This window comes from Nicotiana tomentosiformis, chromosome 7, assembly GCF_000390325.3.
Source record: "Nicotiana tomentosiformis chromosome 7, ASM39032v3, whole genome shotgun sequence".
Lineage (NCBI taxonomy): Eukaryota > Viridiplantae > Streptophyta > Magnoliopsida > Solanales > Solanaceae > Nicotiana > Nicotiana tomentosiformis.
This window is the reverse complement of record NC_090818.1, coordinates 24,659,111-24,668,929: the sequence shown is the minus strand read 5'-3', so window position 1 is coordinate 24,668,929 and position 9,819 is coordinate 24,659,111. Positions and strand designations below refer to the sequence as shown.

At 38.3% G+C, this 9,819-nt stretch overlaps 1 protein-coding gene across 1 annotated transcript; it reads right to left on the bottom strand.

Moving 5' to 3' along the window:
• Window positions 1-1,843: 1,843 nt before the first annotated feature.
• On the bottom strand, window positions 1,844-4,222 carry LOC138895366 (uncharacterized). Its single transcript, XM_070180048.1, has 2 exons — window positions 4,027-4,222; window positions 1,844-2,958 (listed from the first exon to the last, which is right to left on the bottom strand). Exons 1-2 carry the CDS (start codon window positions 4,220-4,222, stop codon window positions 1,844-1,846), a joined length of 1,311 nt encoding a protein of 436 aa, XP_070036149.1.
• Between the last annotated feature and the right edge of the window lie 5,597 nt (window positions 4,223-9,819).

The window sequence follows — 9,819 nt, the reverse complement described above, 5'->3', positions numbered from 1 at the left end:
TGCAGTGGTTGATGAAGTTATTATGGGCATACCTAGAAAGCAGAAGTAGAGTCTTTGAAGAACTTACATTTGGTACATTCGTACTTTGAGAACTTCATTTCTACGCTACTTTGTTTCCTGCTTCAAACAAAGAAAGATTTGTGAGTTTAACAGTGGTGGTCGGTTTATGGCCTTGATGCCCTGAGTAGTTTGAATTTGCGGCCACCTTGCTGAAAAAGAACTGATTCTTTCAGCGCGATACCGAGTTGCTCGGATACTCTGTATTACTTTCTGGAAATCTTGGTTTTCCATCGTTGCCCTCGACTATTTTCGTACCCGAATGTCTAAGGTGATGTTGAACCTTGTCTATAAAGCAAGTCTTCACTTTGGAGGTTTTTTCCTTTAAAAATCAAACTTGATTATCTTGCACCCGATATCAGTTTGTGTCTATGGTGCTATCAGCTTTGCCCATGAAGCAAGTCTTACTTAGTGACCTTTTCGATTTCTTCGAAACACTTTGTTCGGCTTATCATAGGAAATTAGAGTTGGATTTGTGCCTTTGTAAAAACCGTGTATGCCTTACATCATTTGTTTTGCACTTACGGGGAACGGTGACCAATTTTGTGTCCCTTTCTTTGTTGGCTTCTAAGCAAATAGACCAGCAAAGTTTTCTCTTTGGAACTTTCGTCGGCATGAAATCTCAGATCTCGTTTAATCTCAACAACTTATTGTGCATGTTGCCTTCTGGATATGTCTTCTTTGATGTGCTAGGATAGAACTCGTTTTGTATAGTTAGAAAGCTGGTAACAGATTTTGAAATCATTTCTCTTTTATTTTTATAAAAACTGACTAAAAATAATAATGCAAATGAATAAAATGACGCGATGTGAAAATGAGAAAGAATAGTATTTAACTGAAAAATGACACTTTACGAGGAGAGAAACATAGAATGGGCTCTTTTGAATATGGTAGTCAAGCTTTAATGATCATGACATGCATTTTGGATTGAGCGGCCAAATCTATCCAGCCAATCTACCGTTTCTACTTGTTGTTCCCTTTCGTCTTTGAAGTTGGCCTATTTGTGCCAATCATTTGCATAAAATCATAGCTCACCTTCGACTGGTAGTGTCCCGGAAGGTTTTCACGAACCGATCTCTCTCATTTATTTATCTCTACTTACCATCACCTTACAGTGCCCATGAGGGTTTTCACTAGTAAGGCCCTCTCATTTTTTTATTTTTTTTCTTTTTTTTTCTTGTGTGAGCAACTTAACATTGTTCTATGTCGTGTGACAACTGTTGCTTATTACGTGCTTCGCTTGGCATTCTTAGAGATTAATTGGGAGGTCTTTATTTGTATGGATTTTGGATAGGGTTAAAAAGAAAGGGTTGTATGAAGGCTCAAAATAGACTCAAGATGATGGGGTTGTATACTTACAACTCTTGGAATCGACTCTTCATAAAAATATAAAAAAAAATAAAAAAAAAACTCCTGCCCCAGTTTCAGATACTGGAAAATTTTTATTTTTGATTTGGTTGGACTGACCCCTAGTATAGAGCTGCCTACGTATCCTTTAAAGGAATCAAGTCAAACGTAGTTCAAACTAACACGAAAGATTTCTTTGTTGTCTTTTTTTTTCTTTTCATTTTTTCATTTTTCTTTTCTCCTTTCCTTTTCTTCTCTTCTCTTTTTTTTAAATAACAAATTGACCTAGCTCCATTTTTTTTTTTAAAGCCGGGGCTCGCATATGTTGGCGATTGGATGGCTTGGCATAAGACTGAGCATTGAATGTTGCATACTGTGGAGCAACTGAGTATCGTGGATCCGGGGGTTGAGATGTTCTCCTTTGGCCTCTTTTTGCCCGTTATGCCATCATGGCCTCCTCATCTTTCTTCTTTTGATTAACAAGGTTGTCCGACCTATTCTGGATTTCTTGGGTGGCTGCTTTGAGAGCTACTTGACTTATAATTCGGCCAGTATTGAGGCCATTCTCGATCATTTCTCCTATCTTTATTGCGTCAGCAAAAGGTCTGCCCATTGAGGACATCATATTTTGAAAATAATCAAGATCCTGAGCCTGAAGGAAGACAGTGATTAACTCATTGTCATACATGGGTGGCTTAACTCTAGATGCTTGCTCTCTCCACCTAACGGCATACTCCCTGAAGCTTTCAGTCGGCCTTTTCTTCATATTGGACAGGGAGTTGCGATCTGACGCAATGTCAATATTGTACTGAAATTGTTTGATGAAGGCTTGGGCCATGTCGTCCCAAATGTGCCAGTGAGAGACATCTTGGTCAATGAACCATTCAGAGGCTACCCTCACAAGGCTCTCCCCGAAATAAGCCATCAACAACTCTTCTTTTCCTCTCGCGCCCCTCAGCTGGTTGCAGTAGTTTTTCAAGTGGGTGATAGGGTCACCGTGTCCATCATATTTCTCAAATTTTGGGGTCTTGAACCCTGGTGGAAAATGGATTTGAGGAAACAAGCATAAATTACTGAATGAGACACTTTTGTGACCACCTAGTCCTTGTATGTTCTTTATGTTCTGCTCAAGACTTTTCATTTTCCTGACCATCTTATCTGGCTCTCCTGTCTTGAGAGCCTTTTTATTTTCTGTAGGTGACTCATACTGTAGGGTCTGATTGTGTGGAGTCGAAACCTTAAAAGCCATATCTGGAGAGTAGCACTGCCCATCATAAGCATGATATAATGGCTCGATGTTTGGTCTCGTTATAGGATTTAGTGGCGGGATTGTATACACTGGCGCGCCAGACATAACGAGAGGGGTGTTCCTAACTGGTGCGGCAGGAGGTCGTACATTAGAAGTACCAGGGGCGGCAGGGAAATTGTAATTTGGCACATACCCCGGAGGTAGAATGTGATCACTCGTTGTGGGGAGCGATGGTTGAGTATCCTGGGTTACAGTGTAAGTTTCCTCTGAGGGACCCTGGGGTGGAGGCTGACCAGACACCCAAGCTTGATATACATCAGACAATTATTGTCTCAATTTTCTTATTTCCTCCGACTCTTGTTCAACTGATTGACCTTGGGGGTCGTCAGCGATCAGCTCGATCTCATCATCGTTGGCCATTACTACTGCTCCCTTAGATCTAGTGAAGTAATGGTGTGTTGCCAGTTTCACCACAAACCAACCACCTTAAGCTTACTAGATAAGAGACAACAAATGTGTTAGGGTTAAGCATTTTACAGATATGAATCAGACGTAATATGCCATGATCCTAACAATATCACCACTTCTAACATGCTTTTGGAAGGCTTCATGTTTCATTCCGGCTTATAAGGTTGCTGCATATTATTTTCTCTCTTTCTTCTCTTTTCTTCTTCTTCTTCTTCTTTTCCTCTCTTCCTCTCTTCTTTTTTTTTTAATGTACAAAAAACAACATCTTTTTGTTTCATTTTCGAATTTTTCTAAAACAAAATCTTTTTCATTGATTTTCAAATTTTTCTTCTCTTTTGTTTTCTTTTTGATACAAGACAAAGGAAAATTACATAAAGATACAACCTAAAAGACAAATATTTAAATAAGACCAAACCCGACTCAAAACAAACTTTTTTTAAATAAATAAATAAAAATAAAAGGCAAAACAACAAGACTCAAAACACCAAAAGACTTTTACAGTTTCGATGACTACAAATGAACAATCAAAGTGGACTGCCAACGAAAAGAAGACTCTAATCTCTGCATGAGAATCCACCGGCATCATTGTAGTCAAAGTGCTTATTCCAGCGACTGATCTCCCATATCATGGTATATGCGCTTCAAGTCTCTGGCAATGTGGCGTGCGAAGTTGGGCGCTACCGTAGCAAATTGCTCTCGGGTCAAACCCTGACAAGTCACACACCCTCGAGCGGTATAAGTAGCCACTTCATAGACCCTCCTTCTAACATGCTTCTGGCTCTGACTTAAAAACTGGATCTGTCGCTCATGGTTATTGGCTATGTCCGATATATCCGCCTCGCATTGTAATGCTAGATTTAGCTGGTTCTAGACCTTTGCTAGCTCATTCTCTACCTTGTTCTTACCTGATTCTGCAGCCTTGGCCCGAGCCCTTAGATCATGAATGATAAGGCTGTGATACATTTCTTCGTGCTTTGGAATGGCGGCATGTTGCTGAGCAACAACCCTTATTCTAGTTTGCCAAAGTTGTGCTTGAAGCACTTGAACCTCATGTGTCAGTCTGATTTTCTCCTCTTCAAACTCAATGCATTGCAAATCCATATTCACGTTGGCGATACTTATATCCTTACATAGAGCCCGGATGATGGATTCATAATCTCTTGTTATTTCTTCCTTGGCATGCCCTACTCTTGTTATGATTTCAGTCTCCCATTCTGTCATGCTCTTCAGAACTGTCTCTTACCTGGATCTAAAAGCATCTTGGTCATAGAACCACTCAAAATATGCCGGGTCTAACTCTCCTCGATCCTGATCTTCCACCATAGTGTGAGATTCAAGCACCTTAATTTCATCCCAAACCTGTTGAGCATAAGCCTCACGAACAAGATCCTCTGATATTACCTCCCATGTGAATCTTTGCATGTGCTCCACTGTGGGAACTACTTGTTTTTGACCTAACTGGCGTAAGGCTCTCATAGGCACATACGGTTGAAAACCCTGAAGACCCATCAAAATCAAAAACGAATGGTGGTAAGATCTGTATATGACTTCTTTTGGTGAGAATTAGTGGTAGTTCCATGTGATTTTAGTAGTGGTCAACTTTTGAAGATGCCCTCTCCATGATTCGACTCCCTTGGGGAAGCTACTGTCTTCAGTCAAATTTTTAAACTCATCTCCAAGCTCATTGTGGCTCCAATGAACACTAAAATTTACCCGTGTTGGATGACTGAGAAGGTGCTCTAAAAACCATATTTGGAGTATGATGTTACAGCCTTCAAAGAAATCTTTTCCTTCCCGACACTTGGTCAGGGCACGGTAAATATCAGACAATACCATAGGAATGATAGTGACGTCCTTTCGATGCAATAAAGTGGTGACTATGACAGATAATCGAATATCAATATTTTTGTCATGCCTCGGGAAAACCATTGTCCCTAGAAATGCCACTAGGAATGCTTTCCGCCCATGGCTTTGCCAAGCTTTGTATCCAATTTTATTATCAAGCTCCTTTCCGTGCTTTGAAAATCCACCTGGACACCCATACCTGTCGTACAAGAAATCCAATCGGACGTGCCCTCGTTCCACACTTGCTATTTTATTTTGGCTGATTGTCATCTGCTCAAGGAACTCACTGCCAGTGACATCCCTTGAGGCCAAAGGTCTCTTCTTCCGAAGCTCATCACCTAACCTTGTGTATTCAGCTAACTCCTCCAAAGTGGGAGTCATTTCAAAACCATTAAAACGGAATATGTTGTAATTAGGATCCCAGAAATGCACCAATGCCTCGATTAAGTCCCTCCTTGGGTTGATCTCCATAATGTTCATAAAGTGACCCAGATGGTCCTTTATCTTTTCCTGCCCACAAATGCCCATATTTTCCCACCATTGTCTCAACAACCGGGGTGTTTTATGCACAAGCCAAATCTGTGAGGGCTCGTCATCTTTCGGTCTTTTGTCAGATCTTCTTTTCATTGTATCCATATCGCTCCTAAGTAGTAGAACATGAGGTTAGGACCGATGCAAGATTAGATAATACAAAAATCTCTGATGCCTTGGGGTTTGACTCATGAAAGTTAGAAATGGCAATGTGGGACTCAAGTAACCGACCCTAACCGTGTTTTGAAGTGAGGGTTTACTAAAATTGAGCGGACACTCTCGTTGGGAGATGATACAATTTTGAAAGATCATTCAATTGTGACCATAATGGTAAGACTTGACCGATTTGGACGGGGCACCGAACCATAAAAGGGTTGCTTACGTATTTTACATAGGGTCAGGAATCGAGTGCGCGTAGTTCATACAAGAGACAAAACTGGACTACAAAGCCTTCTTACAAAAACGAACCTTTCGCACTTCCAAAGAAGCTTTTGGGGCAGTCACAGCAAAATAGCCGAACATAGGGACAAAATGATAAAAAGTTGATAAAATAAATAAAACAGTTATTTTTACGAAAACGGCCCTTCGATACTCCCGAGAGAGGCTTAAAGGTTGTCTCGGCAAATACTACGACCATAGGGACAAAACAATAAAAGGTAGACAAAAATAAAGAAAATGACTATTTTTTCAAAAATGGCCCTTCGATACTTCCCTTGAAGGTTTTAAGGGTGTCTCGGCAAAACGTCCAGACACGAGGGCCAAACAGTAAAAGGTGACCAAAAATAGCAAATTTGTTTTTTTGAAAATTTTATGCACATGCGTAATTTTTAAATCATGATGGAGAAGGTGAACCTACTAGGGATATCCGGCATGAGGTATGTTCTTCTAGGTTTAAATCATGATGGAGAAGGTGTCTAGACTGGCTTACTCGAGCGGACAACCCGAGCCGAGGAGCGTCAAGTGTCACCAGTAGTAGAACAGCACTGGCTAGCTAACGACTCTCTCGCCTAAGCATGTGTGACTAAATCCTTCATCAGAAGCTGGTAGGCTAACTGGCTTTATCTCAAGACAGAAATTTTGTGATGCTGGTAGGCAAACACAACATAACTAACTATAAGAAGACTCAGAGGGGTGCAAGAGAGGATATAATTTATATGTACAGTTCAACAATATCAAAACAGTATAAAGTGGACAAGTAACAGATTAGGCCCAAATAAATCACAATATATACAAAAATTAATAAAGCCAAATAAAGTTAATATACAAGCTCGAATTCTTAATGTCCCCAGCAGAGTCGCCAGAGCTGTCACGCCCCTTTTTCTACCCGTAAAATAATATTATGTGGATTAAAGAGTTTTTTCAATTAAAGTGACAAAATTGAGTATGGATTATTTTATTTACAGAGTCGCCACTTGGAATTGATTTTATTGATGTTCCAAGTCACCTTTTATTTGAATCCCTAATCAAAGGAAGATTTGACTCTATTATTATTGGTCTGCGAAAACAAAGTCCGGTTAAGGAATTCTATTAACCGAGGAGAAGGTGTAAGGCATTCCCCGGATCCCGTGGTTCTAGCACGGTCGCTTTTATTGACTAAAATTTAGCTTGAATTATTTTTGGATAAGGTGTGTATTATTTGCCTTACGTTACTATTGTCTAGTCCTGCTTAATAATTAATAATTTTGGCCTAGAAGCGTGCAAGCACACAAAGTCCTTATTTGATTATATGTATTAAAACAAAGAACGTGTCGGTACACATGGTTTAAATACAATTAATATTGAAAAGTCATGGAGCGGGAATGCACACATGACTACTTTATTAAAAAAGAATATCGACCAAGGACCATGTATGAACACATGGTCTACATCTCAAACGTGCCTAAAATTGCCTATCTCTTAAATTAATTAAAAAGCGCTTCTTTTTATTTATTACTTGTGCGACTGGAAAAAAAAATTATTATTAAAAATAATTTTTTCACTAATGCAAGACATTAAACCCGGGTAAGCTTATGTTAAACTTTCATGGTATTGGGCCACTTATTTTATTTAACAAAAGATAATTTATTGGTTTTAAAGAAAATGCCCATCTTGCTTTCTATTGTCATTGGGCCTACAAATTTTAGCTTATTTGGCCCATGTTGCTTAAGAGCCTTGATGACCAAGACAACACAAAATAACAAGTATTCTTCTATGCCCAAATTGCTTCTTACATTGATGTCCAAACTAAAAATTATATTATTTTTTTTCATAAAAGAAACTTACATGCTAATTATTATCTTTTATCTTCTTAACCAACTATTTCTTAAGGACTAACATAATATTTCTACTCATCTACACCAATCATGGCACTAATCAAACTACACTCATTAACAACATAAAAACCACGACTAAATATAAAAACTACAAAAAACGGTAATACTTCAATGCTAAAGAGAAGAACTATATTAAGTATAACATTATATTGACTATAATTCAAAGCAACAAAACATTTGAAGCTAGAAGTCTTTCTTGGATAATTATACATGAACCATGAAAGTAACTCACGAAAAAGTGCCCAAACTAAACAAACATGGTTAAAAGTGGGGTCTTTATCTTTTCCTTAAACTAAGTAATCTTAACATAATGCAATTTCAATCACATATATAAAGAAGAAAACGATGATTTAACTACTTTTTAACATATTTACACGATGATAACACTAATATAACATTCATCTTGAAAAAAAATCAGATCGAATATGCTTCATCAACCAAACCGGGATCAAATCCTTCTTATTATCATCAAAAATTTACAATATAAGAATTTAAAAGTTACCTGGTTTGTAGAATAATAAAATACAGCAGTGCAGCAATAAAAACCTCAACAGCAAATACAGTAAAAACAACAGTAACTCAAGTGTTAAGACAACCCAGAAAACTCAACAAAGATGCTTGAAACTGGTAGCTATCAACTTCACAAATTGCCTAAGGGATCTTTTTATTTTTTCTCGAGGTTTTTGCACTCAAATAATCCTCACAAAACTCTGAAATTTCAGCTTGTTATATGTATTAAGCTGCTGATTTTTCTCAAAGATATATGTCTTTAAGCAACTCTCCAAGATGTATCTCAGTATAAGATAGAGTGTGTAATAGAGTGTCCCCCTTTTCAGTGAGTCATGATCTCCATTCTAAGTGTAAGAGAGTCCCTTTTATAGGAGAAATGTAGCCCTTTCAATAGGTAAATAAAGTTAGATTTTTGGACAGATTTTGGTTCACCAAAAATCTGTCCCAAAGACTGACTTTGTGTGCTAAACACTGTTCAAGGTCTGTCCCAAAGGTGAAAGGACAACCTGAAAATCTGCTGTGTCAGAAGCAAGGAGAAAAAATGTCCTTTCAGCCACCCTACTAGTAAAAGTAAGCTACTATTACCCTATTTTGTGATAAAATAAACTAAACTTCAGATTTTAACCATCAACAACAAACTACTTGCTCAACACAAATCAAACTTGGACAACTATGAACTGACAAAGCATAGACGAAACTAAAAATGTAATTGAACTAAGTATTAAAACCAACTTGATGGGAATGAATTCGATTTGTGCAAACTAATTACTAAACAAACAACTAAATTCACAAACTAATGCTCAAAACAGAACGAGCATCGTTAACAATCGGACAATGACTAACAACAACTAAATAATCGACTAACTAAGTGAACGATTTAACTAATACACTAAAGATCATGTTTAAATCAATAACGAATCTAACAAACCACTAAACTAAATAGAGATAGCTAATTAAATAAACCTAACTTAAAACTCTAATTAACAAGAAATAACCAAAATAGAAAAATAAATAAATAAATAAAATCAGAAACTAATCTACTAAATAAAAAAAATCAGAAATTAATTAAAGAGATGACGATTATGCCTAACAAGTATGCTTGAAGCCGTTCGAGCCACGAGAAGACGCCGGAGATGCTAAAAGGTGACTACCCGACTCCGAAACGCATATTTCTTTCGGGTAGATGCTAGAACGAAATGCGTTTCAACATCTCGCCAAAAGAAACGAGTGTCTTTGAGTCGAAAAATAGCTAAAATGGTGGTTCGGGGCATTTTGGCGGTGGTGAGGCGGTGGAGCCGTGGCGGCGGCGAGGAGCGGGCCGGCGGCAACGGGGATTTTGGGGGTGAAATGGGTAGGAAAAGATAGGTCTCGTGGAGCTCTATCCATTCATGTATGTGTTGTAGGGTGGTGTTGGCCGGAGCTTCAAGAATTTGGACCAAAAAGTGGCGGCTAAAGTTTCTTAGATCTAAAATTCAAGGAGTTTGAGGGTTTTTTGAAGGA